This window comes from Lithobates pipiens, unplaced genomic scaffold (genome assembly GCF_037356315.1).
Source record: "Lithobates pipiens isolate NorthernLeopardFrog02 unplaced genomic scaffold, aLitPip1_a1.2 Scaffold_18, whole genome shotgun sequence".
NCBI classification, from domain to species: Eukaryota; Metazoa; Chordata; class Amphibia; order Anura; family Ranidae; genus Lithobates; species Lithobates pipiens.
The window spans coordinates 503,580,543-503,606,705 of NW_027507758.1; the positions used below are offsets into that span (position 1 = coordinate 503,580,543).

Genomic DNA, 26,163 nt, shown 5'->3' on the forward strand with positions numbered 1-26,163 from the left:
ACCCTTCTTGGACTGTGGGAGCAAAGTGCTCTTCCCACCTGTGACATTCTTAATGTCATCCTGCGAAGCTCCAAATAGCCGCTCACCAAGGAAGGGCAAATCCGTCAGAAGGAAGGAAGGAGGAAGGGCAAATACGTGCTGATACAGATGCTTTGGAGAGCAGGGGAATTGTATCCAGGGTCGCATAACAGACATACTTAAGGCCGTGCACCAACTGGTCAGAGAGAGAGGAATACAGGGACAGAGGAAAGGGAGAAGAGGGACCCCTTAATCTAACTCCCAGGGAATGCCCAGCTGCTCTATCCTGCCGAGGCAGGGAGAGTTGTACGTACCGTCCGGACGAGCTGGAGGCATTTCATCACAGACCCACACCCGAGCAGTACGGGGTGGCTGCTGGCCATGGCACACTGTGACAAAGACATCCATAGTCCGGTCATGTGTGCCCCGGAGCATGTAGCTCGCCGCCCTTGGAGGCTGAGGGGCATGTTGTGGCTGACCCAGCGCATAGCTAGGGCCTGCACATGCTCGATAGCCAGGCTGGGGAGACTACAAGGATCTATATTATCCAGCCTGTCGATAGAAGATCACAGGATCAATATCTTGCGCAAAAGGCAAAATGCAGATTAAAAAAAAAAAAATCCCCAGGACCGATGGTCCTGGCAGAGCCTAGGTCCTTCTTCAGAGAAAAACTGAGCTGCACGAAGCAGGCTGAGGGGTTATAGCCAGAGGGACCGCGCCCTGGGCGGAACTGTAAGTTCTGTTTTCACATATATTACATGTTCTGCCTAGTCCTCTCCTGAAGGTGGCGTAATAATCCTACAGTCAAGATTTAATGGAGCTGTGTCCGTCAATGAATGAGAGAGAAAAACTGAGCTGCTGGATGCAATGTGAGGGGTTATAGCCAGTAAGACCGCCCCCTGGGCGGTACTGTGCGGTTTTGCTGGTTTTAACATGTTCTGCCTAGTCCTCTCCTAAAGGGGTGATAGAACCCTAAGGTCAAGATGAAGATGCTGTGTCCGTCAATGAACGAAAGAGAATCCAAAAATTGTATGTTAGTATTAAAAAAAAAAAAATACAAAGTAAATTAGGGACTTTACAAACCAATCAAAGGTTTGTGTGAACTCACCCCGAATAAAAGGCTGGGTGCCAAAATTACAAATTCTTCTTAATGTTCTCATACCTGTTCCCTTAATATATTCTTTACTAATAAAGTTCTTACAGTAATTATTGGCACCAATGCAAAACCAATATGATAAGTACTGTTAAAATCACTTTTATTAAGACATGTGATTTTGAATTTTATTACAATAATACAGAACAGGGCAGTTAAACATTGTTTTATTGTGCTGGGGGAAAAAACACCTCTTCTCCCCTTAAAAAGAGCCAAACTTGAACAGTTAACACTGAAAATGCCATAAATTTCAACATTGACCAGGGGAACAAAAAAAAAAAAAAAAAAATACCCATCCAAGCACTTATAGGCAACAGTAAAACAGTTTAAAATTGTATTTCTTTTCATTTTTTGTCTTTTCTTTTTTATTTTTTTTTATACAAAAATATTACTGTTGAATTGTATTTTACTGCATGGAGATTAGACTCAGGTAAGTCCCACTATTATAAGTTTCCTTTATTCATTGTAAAATATGAACGGTTGTGTTGAACAATACAAAGAATATAAAAATGGTGACAAACAACAAAGAAAGGGGGAAAAAAACATGTCAAAAGAGACAATGCTGACTGTAATGGATGGAACTGAGTCAACCTGCTGTCCTTGGTTTGCTGGTTTCGGTTGGTTAAAAATGTGCAGGACAGGTAACAGTCAAAGAAAAAAAAAAAAAAAAGTGTGTTGCTCTTTGACAAAACAAAAGAAATAGCGAGCAGATAATGTGGGCTCAAAATACAAAACCTGTGACAAAAATGAGATCGGTTATAGGTCTTGACATCCATTAAGATAAACCTATGTTGGTACCAGAGTGTGGTTGCTTGAAGTTAGTTTGGCCTTGTCAGCACCCCTTCATCGTTAATTTCCAGTGCATTTAGTGATTGGTTTTTGTATGGTTCCACATAGGGGTGGAGGCAGCTCTGCTTCAGGTCACTTAATAGCCAAATTGTAAAAACAAAGTTGATCGCGAAGGCAAAAAAGTTAAAATGTTTAATTGTACAGCAGAAAAAAAAAATTTGATAAAACCGGTTGTCCATAAAACGGGCTTTATAACCATTTTTTATTTTAATTTTACTTCTCTGCAGAAAATTCAACCAAATGCAGACAGCTGATGAGCAGTTTCCATCTACGTAGCTCGGTTCCACGCAATGGTGTTTGTAAGGTTCTCTGCTTGGATAGAATCCATCAATACGGCAAAGCATTTGGTGTGAACAAAAACTAAGTTTTTAAAAAAGTCTTTTTTTTTTTTTTTTTTTAGATTTTTCTTACAGAAGCTCACAGTATACAGGCCTTTAAAACAAGAGTTCCAGGTATGTATTGAACCTCAGAACATTGGCATCCCAAATCCCTGAAAGTCAGAAAACAAAAAAAAGTTAGCATCTATGCTGTGTATAATTACAAAAGGTTTCTATTTTTTTTTCTTCTCTGTACCTACTCTGCTGAGCACCACACAAGATGACCCCTGACCGCTAGACATCTTGTTGTCACATCATCTGTCTACCTACAGGGTGATCATTATGACGATGGGACACCATGTGTACGCTTCAGCAGATGAACGTCCGCAACTACCAGAATTCTTGCATCTGGCAGAACACAGCTCAGGCTGTCAAATCAATTGCTGTGTGCTTTTAAGGGGGGGGGGGGGGGGCATGGGCCATCTCCCAGAACTACCGATAACTAAATTATCAGAAGTGGCTCATACAGACAGAGGGAGGAGAGAAACACTAGAAATGACGCTGGGTGCTACACTGGGAGTTACACTTGGCTCGAGACAAGTACAATATTTTACCTTTGCCATGTGGGGATAATGTGGACCCCCCACTTTTCAGTTTTCTTTATGTTTGGTGTTCTATAGTTTGACACCTCTGACGAAGCTTACTAATTAAAGTGGAAGTAAACCCATCGATTTAAACAGTAAAAAAAAAAGGTATGCCGGGAATGCTAACAGCACATTGGCTGTGCTCTCAGCCCAACAAACCATCCAATGGCTGGTGTCATAACGAATCACATGTGCAGCACCACAGCAGTTGAAGATTAAACCGAGGCAAAGATGGCAGCTTCCTTGGTTGAAACCGATAGGGGGGTTTACTTCCACTTTAACCACTTGGCGCCCATACTACGTCTCTTGACGTCATGGGCTTTCGATGGTTATATCTGAATGATGCCTGAGGCCACAGACATTATTCAGATATCGGCGTTTTCAGCCGGCGATTCCCTGCACCATAAGAATGATCATAACGGCTGTTCCGCCGGCTTGATCGTTCTTGCGGGAGGGGACGCCCCCCTCCCACTGCCCTCCGGTGCTTGTACCGACTCACCGCTTCCATCGGTGAGTTGGTCACAAGATCCGCCGGCCCCCGCAAGTTACCATAGAGGTTTCTGGTGGACCCGATCGTCCCCGGAGTGTATGATCGTTTGGAGGCCGGGAGGGATGTTATGACGTCACGCCCGGCCTCCATATTCAAATTAACGGCAATCTGGCTAGGAAGCCAGGATCGTTTTTTTTTTTTTTTTTTTTTTTTTTATTCTTCCCAGCCTAGAGGTGAGATATGGGGTCTTATTGACCCCATATCTCACTGTAAATATGCCCGATCGTGCCATATTCCTATTACAAGGGATGTTTATATTCCTTGTAATAATAAAAAAAAAAAATAATTGACTTTTATTCCTAAGTGTCAAACTAAAAAAAAAGAAAAAAGAAAAAGTAAAGCGCCCCTGTCCCCGTGAGCTCGTACACAGAAGCGAACACATACGCAAGTCCCGCCCACATATGAAAACTGTGTTCAAACCACACATGTGAGGTATCGCCGCAAATGTTAGAGCAATAATTCTAGCTCTAGATCTCCTCTGTAACCCAAAACATGTAACCAGTAAAAAAAATTTAAGCGTCGCCTATGGGGATCTTTAAATACCAAAGTTTGGCGCCATTCCAAGAGCGCGTGCAATTTTGAAGCGTGACATGTTGGGTATCTATTTACTCGGCGTATCCTCCTCTTTCACATTATGCAAAAAATTGGGCTAACTTTTTTTTTTTTAAAGCATGAAACTTTTTTTTCTGAAAAAAACGTGTTCGAAAAATTGCTGCACAAATACCGTGCGAGATAAAAAGTTGCAACGACCGCCATTGTATTCTCCAGGGTCTTTGCTAAAAAAACATATATAATGTTTGGGGGTTCTATGTAATTTTCTAGCAAAAAAATTAGGAATTTTACATGTAGGAGAGAAATGTCAGAATTGGCCTGGGCGTGAAGTGTTTAAGTAAAATTTGGAGGGTGTTTCTTTTTGGGAGCCCATTTGGAAATTTTGGGGTTTCGCATGGTTTATTGGGGAGGATATTTTGGCTAATTTTGAGCTATATGGCAGTACTTTACTATTACTGACCACCAATGATATCCTTGTGTGTTTTATTAAAGCCCAGACCCCCCCCTTGAAGTAAGCAAACAAGTACACAATATAGAAAAATATGCTTTGTTAACTTTTCATTTTAGTTTTACAATCATTTTAAAAGATCACAACAAAGACTCTAAGGTCACCTTTCAGTAACTTCCAGCAGCTTACAAACGCCTGCTATGTTGCCAACTTTTTTTATTCCTCGCCTAGATGGGGATGGCACTTTCTGGGTCTGCCAACACTCCTAAGTCCACTCTGACATCACACATTCCAGTCTCATCCAGTCATTGTATTTTGTGCATGCACAGTACAGGGTTGGCTTTGACAGATCAGGATGTAAAAGTTCCCACCCAAATCCAAGATGCTGGCATAGGACTGAAGACAGCAAGACTTGGGGGTTTAGAGCAAGAGAAAACTGGACTTTTTTGGCTGGTATGATTTTTAAAAAAAAATTAAAAAAGTCAGCAGCTAAAATAGTTGTAGCTGCTAACTTACTTTTTTCAGACCCGGGTGATGCTTCTTCTGAATTGGCCAATGTAATGTAATACACAAGAGCAAGCCAGGAGATAACCTGTACATCATGCAGTCATAATCCAGGTAGGCTTAAGGATGCATTCACACCTGAGCATTTCAGCTCATAAAATGCCTAAAAAAAAACTTAAAAAAAAAAACACCTGAAAAATGGCCAACGAGCAAGATCACATTCATTTTGATGGCATCTGTTCACATCTGAGCGTTTTGTCACCTGAAACAAAACGCCTGAAAAATGCCTTAAGCTCAAAAAAAGAACACAAGCTTCCTTGGGGCAGATTACAGGCATTTTTCTGCCGTGACTTTGAAATGCTCAGGTGTGAATGTAGCCATAGACTTAGCAGTTCAGAATGAGCAGCTTGTGTTAGACATACATGTGCACATGGTACAGTCTACATATTAACAAAAAAAAAGCTACATACTGAATCATCCTCAATGATGGCTGCAGAGTCAAAGAAGTCTGGCCGGAGTTCTGCCCTTTCTCGTCTGTTTCGTGAAGGTGGCTAGAAGATGATAATGTTCACATTTTATAAACAAGACATACATTTCATACCAATAACAGAAAAGCTGCCTGAATGAATGTTCAGTCTCCAAACTCATATAAAGTCCTAACTTATGCCACTTTCACATTTCAGTATGGGAATAGAAATAAAACTGAATTATAAGAGATGTTTATTTCTTTAATCCCTATACCGATTTTATCAAAATGAGCAAGTCCAATCAAAATATTTTATTATAGATGTATCACTCAGTGTAGTGGGAACTCCATTAGCAAGACCTCCTTAGATGGCTTAGGTCCTTTTTTTTGACTGTTCCCACGCCTTTTACTACACTACATACTGTAAAATAAAAGTAAAAGTGTATCCCTTTGCCATCACCAAGGCTGGCATGTAGACTTACCAAAGCATCAAAAAACAAGTATGATGGCAAGATAGTTTCCAGTTAGAGAACTAGATCTTTAAAATGCATTCCATTACATATATTGCAGCAAAGGGAGCACATTTACAAAAGGTATTGTTGACAGACCCAACCCAGACAGGGGCTTTTCGAGGTGACTGCAGGGTAGCCTTTTACCGACTATGGGCCATGGGTTTTTGAGGGGAGCTCAATTCTTTGGGAGGTGTGTGCCTAGGGGATCTTCGGAGTGGTTTTGCTTCAGATTCGGGTCCATGTCTCCCCGAAACCACATAGACTTTGGGAACCTAGCACCCTGATACATATTTGGAACCTCTGTGCCCAAACCAGCATTGATGGCTTCAACCCTCCCTCCTAGACTCAGACTAAGCGGAAAATTTTAATCCGCTTCAAACAACTGATACTGGTGTCTCCTGTTATGTGTAATTTATTAAGAGGTCTTTCTCTCATTGTATAAATCACTATTGTGTGCCTTCTAAGTGTGAATGCCAATTTTAATTGAGTCACCTATTGTTTGTCTGCCAGTATTGTGTACAACTCACCTTGTTACCAAACTATTGTGAGATGTTTGTTAGCTGTACTGATATTAATGTTTAGAGCAGGGATGCCCAACCTTTCGAAGAGCGAGGGCCATTTAAGTGACTTGGTAACCAGTCGAGGGCCACAATGAGTGGAGCGGGCGGATGACAGGTCTGTGTCCACTCTACATATAGGGAGCAGACACGGATACAACCCACTCTATGGGCCCTTCGAGATAGGTGGTGCCTCCTGCGGATCAGTTTGAAAGCAGCCCAGTACCCACTGCAGAACAGATATGGCCATATCTGGTATCACTCCACCTGGGACAGGAGCCAGCGCTATACAGGAAGCATTGGCTTATGCGGCTCTGCTCCACAGCCACTTGCTTTCTCCGTCGCCAGCTTCATTCACAACACTGAGGCTCTAGGATGATGGATCGGCGATCTGGGCTTGCCAACCAGCCATCCCAGAGCAGGAGGTCGTAGGCCACATCAGAGGGCTCCGCAGGCCACTGGTTGGGCACCCCTGGTTTAGAGTATGCCTTGTTTAGGATAATGTGATCAAATTCTTAACTGATTTTGTGTGTGTTATATATTCTGTGTGTGTTTACAATAAAGTCCATTCCAGTTTGCACCTAAGCTAGCGTTACCTAGTTCCTGGGAGCAATTCTCAGCTATAATACCTGGTTCCTAGCTCCAGAGTGGAGGAAGCTAGGAAGCTGTATCTTGGCAGAGGCACCCAAACTGGGTGCCAGGTGGTCAGTCACAGGTATCATTTTATTTAGACAAGTAATTGTTTAACTTAAATCTCTGCACTGTTAACAAAAAAAAAAAAAAAAAAAGTGAACACACCAGATCAATAACCATAGTGTCTTCAAATTCCTCATTCATGTCTTCCAGCTGTCCCCGTGATGACATCATTACATCTTCAAATATAGGTTCTGCATCATCCTCCATTAGACCTCGTCTAGAACAACAAGTCAATTATTATTAGAGCCAATGGTAAATTCAGTGACTGAATCGTTCAATGGTATCATTTTTACTTACACTCCATGCCTTACACCACCCCGTACTTTCATATAATTCATTGATGTTCTATCTTTCCTACTTAAGTCCTCTAATTTCTGCTGACTCAACCAAGACATCTGCATCTGAGGACTAAAAAAGAAAAAATTACTTTAATGGATCATATAAAGGCCATCTATATGGTGCAGTCCAATATTGTTACTAAAGGCGTATACATTACACAGATCAGTATAACAATGTACACTGCTAATGTTTAACTTGTCTTCTTACAGTCTAGTAAATACAATTTAGTTTGTCTTTTTTGGTTTTCAAGACTGCTGTTAACAATAGTAGTGAAGATTATATATATTCTGGTGTATTACACTGAAAATCACTGTAGAATAAAAAGTAAACACATTGCCCACAGAATTAAACCATGGCTTAGTACTTGTGTAAGAAGTCTGGCTCTGAACCATGTTCTGACTCCTGCTCCGGCATCTGCTCTTGCATTTGCCTGGGCGGGTTTTCCCTCAGTACTGTCGATGTCAGTTGTGGGGTGGTAAGTGCTCCTGGAGTTTGGATAGTGTCATTCCTGGTTACCCAAGAGTTGTCAATAGTGCTCTCCTCTGAAAAACATAAAAGCAGCAGTAAAAATATATATAAAATGATCGTCAGTATATAGAATCCATAATCAAAAATAAACTATATTTATAGAAAAACACAGGTATTTAAACAATGCAGTACAGTGATATAGAGTAACACATAAGCAACCATGGCACATCAACCTGGGTTGGCAAACTGACCAATGAAAACTTGATATACGATTGATTTCTATGGGATGCTGCAGATTACGTTAACTGACAATCTTAATGAGAAAGCCTAAATAGTTAGGATGTGTAAACTTCAGCAAGCTTACCTAGTCCATGTGCAAAAAAAACTAAAACAGTATTAAACTCAAAAGCAAACATCATTATGCAGCTTTGCAATTCTTAGATGCGATGGCTGCATTGGTTTTCTTTTTAGGCTTGCTTTCTACTATTTTTATCTAGTGATGACGCCAGTAAGTGTTTTTTCAAAGAACAAGCTCTCTTGCAGATGTATCAGTTACAAGGATGAGACAAACCATTCAACACTGACAGGGGTGCTTACAACAATCAGCTTTTATGTAAAACCTTTATCCAAAAGGAAAAAACTGTTTGCTGTAACTGCATATAAAGTGTTAACTTGAGATTGGCTTCAATTTGTTGGTGTATTTAAATCTGTTAGTGCATCAAACACTCCAGACTGACAATGCTGCTGTCCAAATGTTCCCTCTTTACCCCTTCATCCAGAGTGGGGGCACTCTAATACAGGAAGTGTGTTACTGGCCAGATCACCTTGGGAAAACAGAGGGGAAAAAAAGCCTAATACAGAAAATTAATGCAGCCGCCACATTTGATTGGTAAGCTGCAATATATTGCATTTTTGGTTTTGGGTTTAATACGTTAACAACCAACCAGTTACATTAGGGGGTCCACTGTTTCGTGTTTTTAAGTGCTCACCTTCCACTCGCTTTTTGTGCAGGGGAGGCCGGCCCTTCTTGCTTCTCACAGAGGAGCCTTTGCTGTTACTTCCTCCACTGTTCACAGACAGTCGGTCCTCATCACCACCTGTCACCAGTGAGTTCCTATAGGAAATAAGTGGCAGCCAAACATCTTCCCTTCTCTCCATCATTTGTTCTGTCAGGAATTTCTCCAGATACGAATGCCTGAGTAAAGGAAAAAGAAAAAGGGATTACCAGGTGGTACACAGGCCTAGCTCTGGGAAACCCATTGGTGGAGGGAGAGTAGTGAGGGAATGGAAGACAATGTGACATCAATAGGAATTTCTTAAAGACAACAAAAAAGGATGTTTTTAAATCGCTGAAAAATGCTTTTCTAAGAGGAGTCCATTGAGGGCACAGAAGTACAATCTTATTTTGTCTTGCCTTGTTCCTTCTTTTCAACCCTATAAACAAAATGCAGGCCAGCCCAGGGTATTACCCTTGTCACTACCAGCATGCCCCAAATTTTGTAACAAAAGCATACAAAGTGCATAATCATGAACCCAGAGGGAAGGAACCGGGGTCTGTCCATTAACTGCAAAAAAAATAAAAAATCAGGTTTCCCGATTGTACAAAACCTCATCCCACTCACCCATTGAGGAAAGGGTTACAAGAAAGTGCTGAGGAAATTTTAAACCTCGGGTGCATCTAAAAGCAGTCCAACTAAGAGATGGGGAACAGCGTCCCGCTCAATGAGCTGCCTGAAGGACCCTACACCTGAAACCGGCATTGTAGAAACATTCACTTAGTAGAACTTTAGAGAACAAGTTAACAGAATACCAGGTGAAAACCTCCCAAATCTATAAAACTGAGGTCTGATGCTGAAAAGCTAAAAAGAAGCTTGCTGCCCTAATGGCATAAGCCTAAACTGAAAAGAAAGAATCTCGATCCTTAAAGGATAAGTTCATTGTTACAAAACTAAATATATAAAAAAAAAAAAAAAAAAGAATAATTTTTTTTGCAGGTAAAAAAATAAAAAATAAATAAAATAAAAAAAACATGCGTTTATTATTATTTTTTGTTAGCCGCCTGTAAAGCATTGCATCCACGATCCACAGGTCATTGGTGTAATGTCACGGTTCTGCAGACTGTGCAGCTGTCTGCCCGTACCTCTACTACAAGCAGGCAGTTACTAAATGACAGGAAGCTCAAAAGTGCCCTGGTAGTTCATTTAGAACTACAAGCAGACAGCCACAAAGCCTGCCGGTACTTGTAGCTTTCACATTCACAGAACACTGGGGGAGATTTACTAAAACAGGTGCACACAGTCTAGTGAAGCTGTGCATAATAACCAGTTTCTAACTACAGATTGTTCAATTAAACTTTGACAATAAGCCCTAGTTCACAAAGAACACTGCTTTGAAATCGTGGAAGTTCATCTGAACTCATACAATTTCAAACCGGATTTCAGTTCGACTTCAGGGGCAACTTGAAAGACATCTGTGCATATTCATGCACAGATGTCTATTGAAATCGCCCACTAAGTCCATGACAGTAGGGCAGGAACTACTTTTAGAAATCTGTGCAGCGCCTCAAAGTCGGCGCCGCATCGATTGGGAAGCTTCTATTGTGGGCAACAGGCTCTGATTTGACATGTGATTTGAATCGCACCAATGTGAATGGGGGCTAAAACCTAGAAGTTGATTGGTTACTATGCACAGATGCACCAGTTTCGGTAAATCTCCCCCTGTGAATGAAGGATGTGACCAGGTGGGTGGAGCCCCGCAAGGCTGTGTTTTCTTTAGATTGCGACAGCGAGCAGGGGGAGAAGATCCCCCTTTCTCTGTCAAAACTGGGGATCGGGGGTGAGGAGGCCGGTGCATCTGTAAGATGTTACACCTTGAATATGTTGTAACGTAGCCATATAGATATGAAGGAAAGAGAAACCGAGGCAGCCATCTGGAATGACAAGGAGTAAGTTTTTTCTGAAGATAACTGTGGTTTGTATAGCCTGAAACATCTACATAATATTTCCTTTAGGTGAACTGGACCCATTAAAAAGGGATGGAAGAACAATGTTCTGGTTAGGGTGGAAAGCGGAAATGACCTTAAGAAAGAAAGTCCTGGATCTCAATACTACCTTACCCTTGTGTAAGATTGAAAAGGGTTACTAGCAAAATAAAGCCGCCAGCTCAGACACTCACCTAACCGAGTTGAAGGCCACAATGGCAAGTATAAAAACCCAGAGCGGTGAGAGGAATGTCTCCAATTAATTCAAACGGGGGCTTCTGAGTTGCCCAAGCCTTGAGCATTGTAGGAATCAGACTCAGATGCTCCTTTCCCGTAGAGGCAGGGCTTCATCAGACATTCCTTTAAGCCCACCACAGAGAAGCAGATCCAAACAGATCTAGCAGAGGCTATGGTGTGTGAGCGAGAAGTCATACCAAGTCAACTTACCACTCGAGCATCCACTGTTTTCTGGCTGGATACAAACCTGTCCATGGTTGGGTCAGGAGGTCCACATCTGTCATCACACACATGGCCTGAAACACCTCTGGGTGCAAAGACCACTCTTAAATTCAGATGATGCCAGCTGAGCAAATCTGCCTGCCAACTTTATATGCCAGGAATGTAAATGGCTGACAAGACTTGAATACAAAGTTCCACACAAGACAGCTCCTGCTCTATCTTCTCTTGCAGCCGCAAGACTTTCTATTCTACACGAACGTTGCCTACTGCTCTGGTGCTGTCAGGGTGGATTCAAACTGAATGGCGCTTCCCGAAACTGAAGGAACAGCCATATCACCCAAAAGGTTAGAAAGTTAAACCGGAGACCAGATTTCTCAGATGACTATATTGCACACAGATAAAGTGCCTAGGACAATAACCTGTGGAAAAATTGTTAGCAGAAGACCAGGTTGCTGCCTTGAAAATCCGGTAAACTGATCTGATGCCAAAAAGTCCAAGAGGCGTTCGCAGATCTAACAGAATGTGCTTAGAAAAGAAAAACTAGTAAACGGGTCCTTAAGACTGGACTTACATGGTTTTTTGTTTTGTCTTGTCTAAGGAGCTTGGAAGAAAGCCTTCAGAGAGGGGGCAAATGCTGAAGCAATGCTGTGGCTCTGGTCTACAAAGCACTCTGAAGCTAAAATTTACCAGTACATATTGTGTGGAAAGTGGCACAAGCAGAACACAGTGCCCCCCAAAAGGTTACTTCCAGGCTAGCCCTAATGTTGAGTCAGGTCTGAGTACAGCACTCCAATGTCAGACTAAAGAAAAGGCTGATTCGGATGGCCACTATATAGAGATCAGCTCAAATAGCAGTATAACAGATAATTGATGGGGAAAAAAAAAAAAAAGTCTAAGCAAAAGCAACTAGCAAAAAAAAACGTTGAACTTTTCTCAACAGAGCTGAAGAAAAGACATTCCCTCCTCAGATACAAGAACTGAGTCCTTCTAGGAAGAGGAGCGAGTTATCTGGCTAGACAACAAATGATTTGCCAGTGTTCAAATCCTCTTGTAGGTGGCAGCATAGCCCAACAATATATGAATTCCTGTGTCCCCGCAATAGATGAGAAACGCGTTCTAGAAAGGGCCTCCAAGGCAGGAATCCCCTCTACCGGGATTGTGGTTACTTTGTTTAACCTGGATACTGGGGGGGGGTCCACGACCGGAGGAGCCAACCATTTTTTGAGAAGGCTCGCCTCAAAGGGATAATGCACCGCCATGTATTTGGGGGCCGAAAATGTCCATTATGGTCGACCCCATTCCTTGTATACGAACTTATCGAAATAAGTCAAATATGTAAACACCTTAGGTGTACGGGCTGGCTTACGGGACCCAAAAGGGACCACTACATCAGCAGATGGATCTGCTGTATCCTAAATTTTCAGGGTATCACGCACAGTTGTGATAAGTGCTCCAACAAGTGCTTTATCGCACACGGACCCGGACAGGCAATCATCCTCACAGTCTAAACAGTCCTGGTCAGCATCATTTGAAAAGACAGAACAGGGGTCACCAGCCTCAGCAGGGCCCGAGTCTGCGTCAGAGCTCTCCCCGGAGGACGGTGGCAGGGGCCGTTTTTTACCACCTTTGCGCACCGCCTCCATCTTGGCAATGAACGTATTAAGGACCGCTGACAAAGTGTTCAGAGGCACTGCACTGCAGGCGAACTGATTGCAATTGCCTGGATTTCGGGGAACACAAACCAGTTTCTGAAGCCAAGCTGACCCTAACCTGTCTGCCACCTGTTGGTGACTTAAGACAGTGATGGTCCCACCCTCCTAACTGCTGTAGGTTGAGGGGACCCTACCGCAGGACTCGCCGCCCTGACAGAGTTCTGTGCCGTCCAGATAGGTGTGCCTGCATCAGCTCCCAGATGCTTAAGAGATAAAACCTCGCTGTGCTGAGCTCCTCTGTATTGCGCTGAAGCTTAAAAACGTGTTCAGGCTTCAACAAAGCGTCCAGTATAAAGGACATAATCACAGGGAAAATGGCCACCGGAATACAGTAAAATGGAGTCAGAGCATGCTGCTCCCTGGTCACACCAAAAATGGCCACCGAACACTGCATGCAAAGACAGTGAAAAAACAGGCAGAGAAATGGTGGTAAACAGCGCTACAGCGATCAGCAGACACAGCCTCCAGATACCCAGGGGAGAGACCTACAGACATCCAGGGCACAGCTACCCAGCGCAGTCCCCACCCCAGGTGGGAACCCCCCCTGGGGAGCCTCTGTCCATGGCACAATTACCGCTCAGCAGCCCATGCAGCATCCCCCACAGGGGAGGGGATGGGGGGGATGATGGGAACAGGGAGAGAAGAGAGGGAGGTGAGGGACCCCCGAATCGACCTCCGAGGGAAGGCCCAGCTGCTCTGCCCCACCGAGGCAGGGAGAGCTGTACTTAGTAGTCCTGACGAGTTGGGAGACATTCCATCACAAACCCACTCTCCGATCAGTATGGGGTGGCTGCTGGCCCGGCACACTGTGACACAAATATCAGTAGCCCGGTCATGTGTTCGCCCAGGGGCATTATGCCCACCAGCCACCCCCTGGAGCTGGGGGGGGGGGGCATGTCGTAGCCAACCCATCGCGGAGCTCTGGTCTGCACACGCTCGCTGGCCAGGCTGGGGAGACTACAAGGATAAGGGTATCCAGCCTGTCACCCAGCCAGCTGTTGATAGCAGATCACAGGATCTTTAATCTTGCGGAAAAGGCAAACTTCTGCAGAAAAATCCACGGACAGATGGGCCCGCAGGGTTCCTAAGTCCTTTTCCTTCACTAGGCAGAAAAAAACTGAAGCTGCAGGAGGGAGGTTGGGGGGGTGTTACCTAAGGGACCGCCCCCCCCCCCTTGGGCAGAACTAGAAAGTTCTAGTTTTGTAATAACATGTTAACATGTTCTGCCTAGTCCTCTCCTGAAGGTTGAATAACAACCCAATGGTCTAAGAAAGGAGCGGTGTCAGTCAGTAAACGTAAGAGAAAATAAAAATCCTCAATATCCTGAATCTTATAGACCAATTTCTTTATTATCTATGGATGTTAAAATTCTTGCTAAAGTACTTACTACTTGATTGAATAAGGCTATTAAGCATATTATCCATTCTGATCAGGCAGGATTGATGCCCAATATGTCAACGGCGGTAAATATTAGGCATACCTACCTCAACATGCAGGTTCCGGACTACTCAGACCGTGCCTAACACTCAATGCTATCAAGACCTTTGATAGTGTCCATACTTGTGGTCCATTCTTGAAAAGTTGGGACTTTGATCTGTCTTTGGTCAATGGGTCCGGTTGCTGCATACTGCTCCATGAGTATCAATTAGGGTTAATGGTCTACAGTCTCCCACCTTCAGGGGCACTAAGCGGGGTGCCCATTGTCAACCCTGCTTTTTGCCACTGCCATATAGCCCTTGGCTTGTCTTACATGGGCCTCTTCAGACATCATTGGTCTGATTAGAGGCGCAATGGAAGATAAAAAAAAAAAGTGGCAGAAATTCTGTCATTTAGACAGACTGTTTGTTTTTTGGCCAGTTAATGCCGTGGCCTGACTTGTTCGTGCCAGGCGATGGCTGCTATGCCTGACATGCCTGGACCACATGCCTAATTCTCTTGGTCCCCATATGGCCCTCTGCTTAGACACCCCTGGTTTATTAGGTATTTGGTGATATTCTTATCTCCAAGACCCCTTTCGCACTGGGGTGTTTTTCAGGCACTTTAGCATTAAAAGAAAGCGCCTGTAAAGTGCCTGAAAGAAGCCTCATCTGCAATCCCAATATGAAGGTCCGAGTGCTTTAAGAGCCCTTTCACACTGCCAGCGCCCGAAAAATTTAAACTAGTTGCGCTTTACCAGCATTATTCAAGTGCTAGCGGGGCTTTTAACCATGCTAGCGCTCAAAAGTGGCCGAATAAAGGGTTAAAAGCACCCAAAAAGCGCAGCTGCCAAGGAGTTTTGCAGGCAGTTCCCATTACGCTTTAGGGGTGGTGTATTCACCATTTCCAAACAGGTGCAAAGAAACTTTTTTTGACGCCCTGCCAGCACAGCGGGATTGCAGATGAGGCTTCTTTCAGGCACTTTACAGGTGCTTTTTTTTCACGCTAAAGCGCCTGAAAAACGCCCCAGTGTGAAAGGGGTCTAAATATGATAAACACCTGTTGCTAATCCTTTATTTCTACATGAAAAAAAAAAAACAATCTACTAGCCTGGAAGGGTCTCTCCTCCCCCTCAATTAATACTTGGCTGCAAATAGTCAATGCTAACTTACCACTTTATAAGCTCACTCCAGAAAAGACCAAAGATGTTCGACAAGATATGGGATCATTGGGTCTCTGGCCCACTTACTTTTCCTAGATCTAGGATCTTAAGATTCGAATGTTGCTTATTTTGTTAAATTCTCACACAAATTGGTTTATTTTTAATACTGTTATGTAATGAGGAGACATGAGAGACAAACAAACAAAATGTATTTGTTTTTCATATATATATATATATATATATATATATATATATATATATATATATATATATATATATATATAATAGAAGGAAGGAAAGAAGGGAGTATGAATTAAAATCATAATGTGTGATACTTACACTGTTTTCTTGTCTTGTCTAAGGAGCTTAGAAGAAAACTCACTCAATACTTCCAGGAAAGCAAGATTTAGAGGGGGATACTCCATACCCTTGGGATTCTGGTATTTGAAAGCAAACTCTATACCATCTCTGTGCAAAAAAATAAAAATATTGGGATAAAGCACTAGCTATAAATGATTCTCTATGCATATGGGTGCTTTCACAACAAAGCATTAATGATTTCTAAGAATCAACAATTAAAGGAATATAAATTGCATACAAATAGCGTGCCTTTAAAACAGTGTTAATGTAACAATAAGAAATTAGCACATTAAGAACATCCAAGAGAAACAGATGCCTTATACAACAATTTAATTAGCACAGTTCAGAGATTTAACAGCCATTTAAACTCCCATTAGGAAGAACAAATAATTTAACTATAATTCAGTATAGCCAACTTCACAAATGGGAACTGTTAAGTCCGTCGCTTACTTATGTAATGTGGCCACAGCTTCTCTGGTCTTTATCTGATCCAGTCCAAAGGTAAGCGCAAACCTACGTGCCAGTTCCTTAATACCACTAACGTGAGCTGATGTCCGGTCCAGATTGGGGCCTTGCTCCTGCACCAGCTCATTAAACAGCTAGAAGGGTAAAGATGATGACAACATAATCAACAGTTTAGTTTACAGTAGGCTATGAAATGTGAATGTTTTAAAAGTGTCAATTATTTAATCCCTTACCAACCAGCTTGCGCTTTCTGGGATTTTGAATTCCAGAGGACAGTAGGCAGGCTCCTGATCATGTGATAATTTGGAATGGGTGTCACAGTAATCACAGGATCAGAAGCCCATCCTACCAGCTCCAATCAAACCGTGACCAGGAGCTGTTGGTGAGTGTTAAGAGTGCTGTGGACTCTACCGTGGCCTGGACTAATTGAAATGTAAATATAAACGTTAAGCCACATCTTTTGGCAGTGCCCTTTTCGTTCAACAGTTTTGGGTTGAGGTGGTTCAAATTCAAAAACCCTCTACTAGAGAGTGGAGAACGTTGTTCACCATGTTATGCTCGCAAAGTGATCATTTTGATTTGTAAAAGCCCCAATGCACCTTCTCTAATATTGTGGAAGGGGTTGGTGAATAGAGCCTTGCCGATCCCAGCCCCTTACCACATGATCAGCTGTCAGCCAATGGCAGCTGATCACCTGATGCAAACAGAAGATCGGTACCCATTTTCTTTCCTCCTCAGCGTGAGGAGAAAAAAAAAGCCGATCACCAGCTTTTGTGCAAGGGACATTGGTCCCGAAGAGGAAGAGGCAAAGCCATCTCACCTGTGTCCACCAGTACTGCCTGCTAGTGCCCACACAGTGCCACAAATCAGTGCCCACCAGTGCATAAGTGCCATCAATCAGCACCACCTATCAAAGCCCACGAGTGCCACCCATCACTACCCCCCCCCCCCATCAGTGCCCATCACTGCCACTCATCAGTGCAGCCTCATCAACGGTTTTGTATTAAAAAAAAAAAAAAAAAAAAAAATAGGTTTCTTTATTTTAACAAAAATTTGGGTACAGTGTTGTATGACTGCGCAATTGTCGTTCAAAGAGTGACAGCGCTGAAAGCTGAAAATTGGTCTGGGCAGGAGGGGGTTTTAGGTGGTTAACATGATTCTCTCTATCACTGAATGTAGGGCTTCTTGCTCTCCTTGAGTCCTTTCTTGAGGGCAGTGTGGCAACTCATAGAACTCCTGACACTGCATAGTCTGTGTATTTGACAGATTTTCAAAGATATGTGACATATTGGTGATTCCCTATACTTTCTTGGGGCTACCTAACTTATCATTGTACATCAATTGGTCAGCATGTCTTGATCAAATACAAAATTAAATTTCACAACAAAAAAACAAACCTGTATAATAACAAGTAAAATTTTAAGAACAGCTCGAAAATCCAGCTAATCAGAAAAGTAGTCAAACAATAACTCATACCTGCTGCAAACTGAGAATCAAGGTCTTGGCACACTGGATCTTGTCTATCTGTCGCGTTTTACTTAGTGTTTCCTTAATGATGTCTCCATAGTCATTGTAATACTAGAAAGAAACACAAAGAATTGATAAGTTACAGTTTACTTAAAGTGGTTGTAAACCCTTACAACCAACTTTGACCTACAGGTAAGCCTAGATTAAGGCTTACCTGTAGGTCCAAGAAATATCTCCTAAACCTACACGGTTTAGGAGATATTTGCCGAAAGACAGGCACCACTGTCTACGGCGCATGCACCGCAGACAGTGGCATGCAGGCGCACTGAGCGCGACGCTGTCAACGGCGATATGCCGCGAGTGGCGGCTCCCGTGCACATGCGCGGGAGTGACGTCATCGCGGCTTCGCCTAATGACAGCGGGGGAGCAGCGAGACCCACAGAGACGATGGATGCTCTGGACTACAGGGGACAGCGCTGACTGCGCTGGCTTCTGTGTCAGGTACGTGACACATAATGGACTACTATGCGATGCATAGTAGTCCATTATGCTTTACCTTTGCAGGGAATCAAAGAGGAAGTAAACCCATCAGGGTTTACTTCCTCTTTAAGAGGCTGATTATTCTTATATGCATACGTAGTACAGATTAATTTGGTAAAAACACATTTGAGCTTTGTCTAGCATTTTGGTGTGATGATGTATTTATGCAAGAGATCATTTTATAGTTCCAGGTTTAACGTAGACCTGAATACCTAAAAGCAAAAATATGCTGTGTCAAAGGAATAATCTATAAATATTTATTGTGCCTAAGCACTACCCTGAAAATGTAACTTTATTTTTGACTTCCTCCTAAAAAACAAAAAACAAAACAGGATTTTTAAAACAGCTTACCTGTAAAATCCGTTTCTTTGATGTACATCAGGGGACACAGAGCCATAGTACTTACTATGTGGGTTTATAGGGCCACTGATAGGCAATGGACACTGGCACGCCCTAAGGCAAGAAGTGTACTCCCTATATAACCCCTCCCACTACTGGGAGTCTTCAGTTTTGTAGCCAAGCAATACAAGTGTATACCAAGAAGAGAGGGACCTCTGTGTCCCCTGATGTACATCAAAGAAAAGGATTTTACAGGTAAGCGGTTTTAAAAATCCTGTTTTCTTTTCTTACATCAGGTGACACAGAGCCATAGTATTTACTATGTGGAATGTCCCATAGCAATGGCAATTGAAGGGAGGGAGACAACAAAAAAATAGGAGGTCAGAGGACTCATACTGCAGCCTGCAGTATTCTGCACCCAAAGGCAATATCCTCATCACCTTTAATATTGATTTGATAAAATCTGAAACGTATGAACCGAAGACCCAGTCGCGGCCTTACAGAGCCAGAGGTCTGATGATGCACCACCCAAGAGGCACTTATCGCCCCGGATGAGTGTGCTCTAACATGAGAAGGAAGAATTTTCTTTAAGCTGAAGCTTGATCACTTGACAAATCCATTTGGAAAATAGTGGATTTTGACGCTGCCCGTCCACATTTTGGACCCTCTGGCAATACAAAGAAAACATGTGTTTTGTGAACCTGAGTGGTCGCCTTTAGACTCCGATTGCTCTTACTACATGAAGGGAATGTAGTGCCTTTTCTTCCCTATATTTAGGCTCTGGGGAGAAAGGAAGAATAATATCTTGGTTTAAATGAAAACCTGTTACCACTTTTGGTTGGAATTCGGGATGAGGACATAAAACCACCTCTCATCCTTATGCATGATCAAATATGGCTCTTTAAAAGACAGAGCTGCTAGTTCCGATACTCTTCTAGCAGAAGAAATGGCAATCAGAAAGATTATCTTTCTTGTCAAAAAATGACCAAGGCAATTTCTCATAAAGGCCCAAATGGCTGATTCAGCGAAGCCAATAAGACCAAATTCAAATCCCGAGGATTAAAAGGTGCCTTGATAGGGGGATTAATCCGTGTTACCCCCTGAATAAACTACGCACCAAGATGCCATTGAAAGGAAACACTGACAAGGACTGGATCTGGCCCTTGATGGAAGTCAAGGCCAATTTCATTTCAGATCCCATTTGCAGGGAATCAAGGATCCTGCCTATGACATAGTTCCTGGGGTGCCAACCTCTGGATCCACACCATGAAACATATGCCTTCCAGACTCTATAGTAAAGGATTCTGGAAGCTGGATTTCTGGCATTAATCAAAGTAGACACTACCTGAAGGAGATCACCCACGATCCCTTATAAAGTGGGATTCAACAGTCAAACCTGTAAAATTTTTCATCCACAAGGTAGGATGGAATACAGGACCTTGTGCGAGAAGGTCTGGCTATAATGGCTGAGTCCAGAGGACTCCTACTGCCATCTTATGATCTCAGTAAATCAAGATCTTCTGAGGCCCGCTGGGGCCACCAGAATCACCTCATTTCGTTCCTCCTTGAACCTGCGGAGAAGATGCAGAAGTGGAGGAAACGCATAGATCAGTAAAAAACTGATCCCATGGGAGGACTAATATGTTCTGCCTGCTAGCGGATCCCTTGTTCCTGACACAAAGTTGACGATTTTGTTGTAGAATCTGGACATGAATAGGTCCATGTCCAGAACACCCCATCTCTGACAAACCGCTAGGAAGATGTCGGGGTGGAGAGACCATTCTCCTGGAAATAATTGTTGGCGACTCAAGTAGTCTGCCAACTCTTTATTCCTGGAATGAAAGTTGCTGATAGGCAAGGAATGTTGTGTTGTGCCCAAGCGAGAACATTATTCACCTCTTTTTGGGCTGCACAACTTCTTGTGCCCCCCCGGCGATTGATGTAAGCCACAGCCATGGCCTCGTCAGACTGAATCTTGACAGGACAGTGCCGTAGTCTGACTGTCCCAGATTCTAGGGCCAGATGTACTGCCTGAATTTTCCAAAATGTTGATAGGCAAGGTCCTCTAACCTGGATCATCTCTCCTGGAAAGTATCTTCTTCCCGGGTTGCTCCCCAACCTAGAAGGCTGGCATCTGTTAACATTTTCCAGGATACAGGTATAAAAGATTTTCCCTTTTGCTGAATAACAACCACCAATTTAGGCTCTGACTTATGTCAGGAGCCAATCGTATTTGGGAAAAAAATGAAGGCCTGAATCCTTTTTATTGCAGACCGACAGGATGGTGTTTTGAAGCAGTCCTGAGTGAAAACTGCAGGTAAGAGACGACCTTGAAGGAGGCCACCATTTTCCCCAACAATCTCCTGCCCAGCAGAATGGAAGGATTTTTCTTTTTGATAAGTTGAATTAGTTCTACAATGGAACGGATTCTCATCTGTGGTAAGAATACCTTCTTCTGTATGGTATCCCTAACCAGCCCCAAGTACTGTAATCTCCTTGATGGTTTTAAGGAGGATTTTTCTAGGTTGAGTATCGAATCCAGAGATTCTGCGATCCGATCGTCTAAATAGGCTAGGACCGTTATGCCTTGAGCCCTAAATTTGGCTAAAGGAGATGCCAGAATCTTACAGAACACCCGTGGTGCTGTGGCTAAAGAGAATGGCAGGGCCAAAACTGAAATTATGATTTTATATTTCAAAGCACAGACATTTCTAGTGAGCTTGAAAATATGGCACATGGAGATATGCCTCTTTGATATCAATTAAAGGCAAAAACTCCCCTCCTTGCAGGATGGACACAACCGATCGGATTGTGTGAAAGGATCGGATGTTTAAGTGCTGATTCAGATCTTTGAGATCTAGAACGGGTCTTACCTCTGCATTTGGTTCCGGAACCATGAAAGGTTTGAATGAAACCCTGTGCCCTGTTCCACAAAGGGAACCTCTGATATCACCGACTGGGATAATAGATGATCCAAAGCCAGAAAGAGACTTCCTTTCTCTGGATCCTTGGGAACATTTTCCCTTAGAAAAAACGAGGAGACGGAAACACTCAGAACTCTAATCGTAACCTAGAGAAAAACTGCAGAATCCACCCATCTGTCTTACATAGTTCGTAAGGTTGAATAAAGATACCAGTTCATCCAGTTCAACCCGAGTGTCTACAATTGTCCCTATCCCTGTAAATTGCACACACATCGGTCCCTACCCTCAAGGAGCCCACAATCCAAGGTCCCCATTCATATACTAGGGTAAATTTTGGACAGAAGCCAATTAACCTACATGCATGTCTTTGAAGTGTGGTAGGAAACCGAAGTACCCGGAGGAAACCCACGCAGGCACAAGAAGAGTCATGGTTGGGATTCAAACCAGCGACCCTTCTTACTGCTAGGCGAGAGTGCCTTGACATTGTTCCCGCCAGATCTTGAGAATTGCAGGAGCCTAAACTCCACCCGAGCGAGCATGGGCACCCCTTCATGAGGAGGCTTTAGCATTCTCCTTTGGGGGCTTTCTGCCCCAAGATCTCTTCTGACCCTGGTGTTGCCCTTGGGGACTTCTTGCCCTTGAACCTGACAGTTGAGGCCGTCAAGATTGCCTAGAGGCTGATGCCCCTGGCAGAGGAGAGGCAGCACGATTAAAAGGAGAAATATTTGAACTTCTTCTTTGCTGGTAAAAGAGAGCTTTTCCCATTAGAGACCCCTTGGATGTACTTATCCAGACTCTAAATAGCCGTTCACCATGAAAGGGAAAACTGGCTAAGCGTTTTACACGGTGCTTCGGCTGACCAATTTTTCAGCCACAGAACTTTGTGAGAAGGCACTAGTCCAAGCATAAGCCATGAGGCTTAAATGATAGTCTTTCATAGCATCTACTGTGAAACACAGTGCATCTGATACACCAGCCCATTGCTGGGCCTGCTGATCAGGCAGAATTTTAAGTATCTCCACAAACTGTTCCTTAATGGACCGAGATACACCAATTGCAGCAAGAACCGGCTGCGCTACTGAACTTGCTAAAGACATATTGTTTTTAGAAAAAAGTTCCAACTTTTTATCTGTTGGATCATTTAACATCAGTGCATTATCCACCGGACATGTGAGATTCTTGCTCACTGAGGCAGTTTGATTGCAGCATCAATAGCTGGAACACCCCCCCCCCCCCCATTTTCTTTCATAGAAAGCCTCTTCCATAACAAAGTGTGGAGAATTTCTTGGGAGGAAGGATAATATTGTTTATCTGGATGTTCCCATTCAGAATACATAAGCTTTTTTAGCCATGCATGAATAGGAAAAAACTTCCCCAGATGGGGGAGGTTCTAATGAACCCAATTAGAGGTAGGTTCCTCCAGAGCTTGCGCTGCAGGCAGCAAAAAGGTTGAGTAAGGGAGTACACAAGCAACCTGTCTTGTGATGCTACTCCTTCCATATTAGGATCCTCAGAAGAAGATGAGTATCTTCCAAATATTTGGGAAGATCTACTTGATCCCCAGCCTCCTGCACCTCAATAATAGGGTCCTGAGTACTAGATGGGAATCTGCCATGTTTAGCCCCACTATGGACAGACATCATAGCTGCAATCTTCTTTCCAAATTATAAATGGTAGAAGAAAAAAACCTCTTGTATGATATATACAAGGACTGAAGTGTTTATGCCACAACAGTTTTCCCTGATGGCTCAATCTGACCAGCCACATCCCTCTCAGAGGAGGACGACATTCTTTTGGAAATGGATTTAGTTTATAGTGAAAACCATTGACCCCTTTAGAACCCTTAGAGGAGTTTCTGGTCCCATTACCACTCATAGCCTGAAGCATAAAGCAGAGGCACTACCAGCAAAAGAATGTACACTGTTAGGCTATAGTCCAGCACCATTAGCTGCTATTAATCCTAGCCTGGTAAAGTATAATGTGCCAAAGGAAATGCATGTGTCACTAACCTGAACAAGCCATCCTCCTCATGTGTCCTTCTATAGCCAGCAGTAGCTACACATACACAGCGCTTTAACACGTCTTCCATGTGTGGCCGGAGTCTGACGCTGTTAGCCACGCCCCCTTCTTTACTTTTAAAGAAAAGTGTTTTCCCGCACAAGCGGCTGTGGCTCAGGCATCCTGTAGTAAAAACAGCAGACATGGCGGGGGGGGGGTGTAAATCCTCCGCTGAGCGGTCACGCATTCCGTCGTCCCCCCTTTTTTTTCAAAAAGGAAATTGCTTTTATATCAATCCCCCGAAGGGGAAAAGGACCAATACTGGGGGCGCAGGAGGAGAACCAGACCCCCCTTTCTTACTGGAGGATCTGTTGTGGCCGGAGGAAAGGAGAGATGAAAGGCTTCTGCGCTGTCTCTAGCATCGAGTGCTCAATTCAGCCCCCAGTGGTGACACATAGGCATGACAGCATTATACATAGAAGGAGAAATTCCTGAGAAAATCTCCCTTCCCTTTTCCTTTCAGCAGGCTTATCTGAGATAAACCCAATCTTCACCCTTCACGGTGGCCTCCGAGACCTTTAGGAAACCTTCAGGAACAGAGGAACCTCAGGTTACCCACAATCCTGGACCTGCGACAGCACCCTGCCAGTAAAAACTTTATGGCCTTACTACCAAAAAGTACTGGATCCCAGGGTTTCAGCTCTCTAAAGAGAAGGGTTCGCAAGCAAAACCTTGTTTCTTTGGACACGAGGCCTGGGTACCATCCATTTAGCCCATGAAAGGACATCAGAACTGATCCGGTCAGCATGGCTAGCCCCAGCAGGGAAGCTTCCAGTGGAGCTCAGCACAATACATCTTTACTCGTGATCAACACCTTAGACACGGATGAAAAAACTGAGGACTCCCAGTAGTGGGATGGGTTATATAGGGAGTACACTTCTTGCCTTAGGGCGTCCCAGTGTCCATCACCTATCAGTGGCCCTATAACCCACATAGTAAGTACTATGGCTTTGTGTCCCTTGATGCAAGTAAAGAAATAGAGTACTTTCTGTTCCCTTAGTCTCATATCTCTATAGCTACAATGTAAGATTACATTAAGCACTGCTAGAGTTATGAGATTTGATGTCCGGAAGTTGAACCTGAGAACTAACAGAGCAAGAATCTTCCTACTTCATTCTGTGGATCTATGCATTCCACACCTCTCTTTCTGCTTCATGATTTAATCAGTGAGCAGCTTTAACATCAGGAAAAAAAGCTCTGCTCCTCTACCAAGATTAGCTGCTGACAGCCTACAAGCAATACTGGCGACTAGCTCTTCACTTCCTTTGTCAGCAAAGCATCCACAGTACAAGATGTCTTTGAAGCAGAACTCCAGACAAAAAAGACAAATGCAGAGATTCATACATATCTATGAACAGTTTTAGCTGCCAAAATATTTATGATTCCGTTCTTCCATTTTTGTGATCCACACACCCTGTACAGCCAAGAATTAGGAAGCAATACATCTATTTTCATTACAGATTATATTGCTACCCTACTATCCCGTTCTTTAAACCCACTGAATAGATGGAGGAGCAAAACATTGAAAAGGTTTTCTCTCATTAAATTAGCTTTTATCAGTTAAAAGGTAAAGAAAAAAAAAAAGAAAATGTAGGAATGTACAGTGGATTAATCGTTAGCAGCCCTGCGGTTCTAAAATAATTACCACCTGGGAGAACTCACTATTTTATGAAATGTGTGTGGGTTCCTCCTAGTGATCGAGCCTCCTCTTACAAACCAAAAAAAGTGTCTGAACCCAATGAGTGTGTATACACTTTGATAACTATGGAAGGGCCAACAGACAGCTGCTTTAAGTACACACTTAAACTGCTTAAATGGGTTGGCTTATATTGCTGTGGAATATTGACACATACAGAGCAATAAGAAACCAAAACAATTACAGCAGTCACTTCATCTAGAATATGTTTTTAAAGAAGTCTTATCTTACTACAGCCAAGTATAACACCAGTTGCCATCTTACTGAAATGTTGCACAAAAACAAAACAAAAACACAGGTACCTTCATGTAGTGCTTAAAGATATCAGCTGCTGCGTGCATATCTACAATGTCATAGATGATTAGTTTACAAAATGCTGCAAGCAAATTTCTTCTTTTGTGCAAGGCCTCAATTTTGTTGGCTTCATCCTCTTCATCGCCTTCTGCATGAGGAAAATGAATAGGACAAGGGTACAATTTAACTTCAAGAAGCACAGGCATCTTGGATGTCCA

The 26,163-nt window shown here is 43.1% G+C and overlaps 1 protein-coding gene across 3 annotated transcripts in view; it reads right to left on the bottom strand.

Moving 5' to 3' along the window:
- Nucleotides 1-1,257: 1,257 nt before the first annotated feature.
- The window catches only part of STAG1 (STAG1 cohesin complex component), a 299,590-nt gene continuing 274,684 nt past the window's right edge, over nt 1,258-26,163 (bottom strand). For all 3 annotated transcript variants that reach the window (XM_077488685.1, XM_077488684.1, XM_077488683.1), the window contains 10 exons: nt 25,954-26,093; nt 18,104-18,205; nt 16,613-16,761; nt 16,142-16,270; nt 9,063-9,268; nt 7,970-8,147; nt 7,564-7,674; nt 7,369-7,483; nt 5,506-5,586; nt 1,258-2,510 (listed from right to left, as the gene is read on the bottom strand). In XM_077488685.1, the coding sequence (XP_077344811.1) occupies nt 2,487-2,510; nt 5,506-5,586; nt 7,369-7,483; nt 7,564-7,674; nt 7,970-8,147; nt 9,063-9,268; nt 16,142-16,270; nt 16,613-16,761; nt 18,104-18,205; nt 25,954-26,093 (1,235 nt within the window). In that variant the 3' untranslated portion in view covers nt 1,258-2,486. The remainder of the gene's footprint in view (nt 2,511-5,505; nt 5,587-7,368; nt 7,484-7,563; nt 7,675-7,969; nt 8,148-9,062; nt 9,269-16,141; nt 16,271-16,612; nt 16,762-18,103; nt 18,206-25,953; nt 26,094-26,163) is intronic.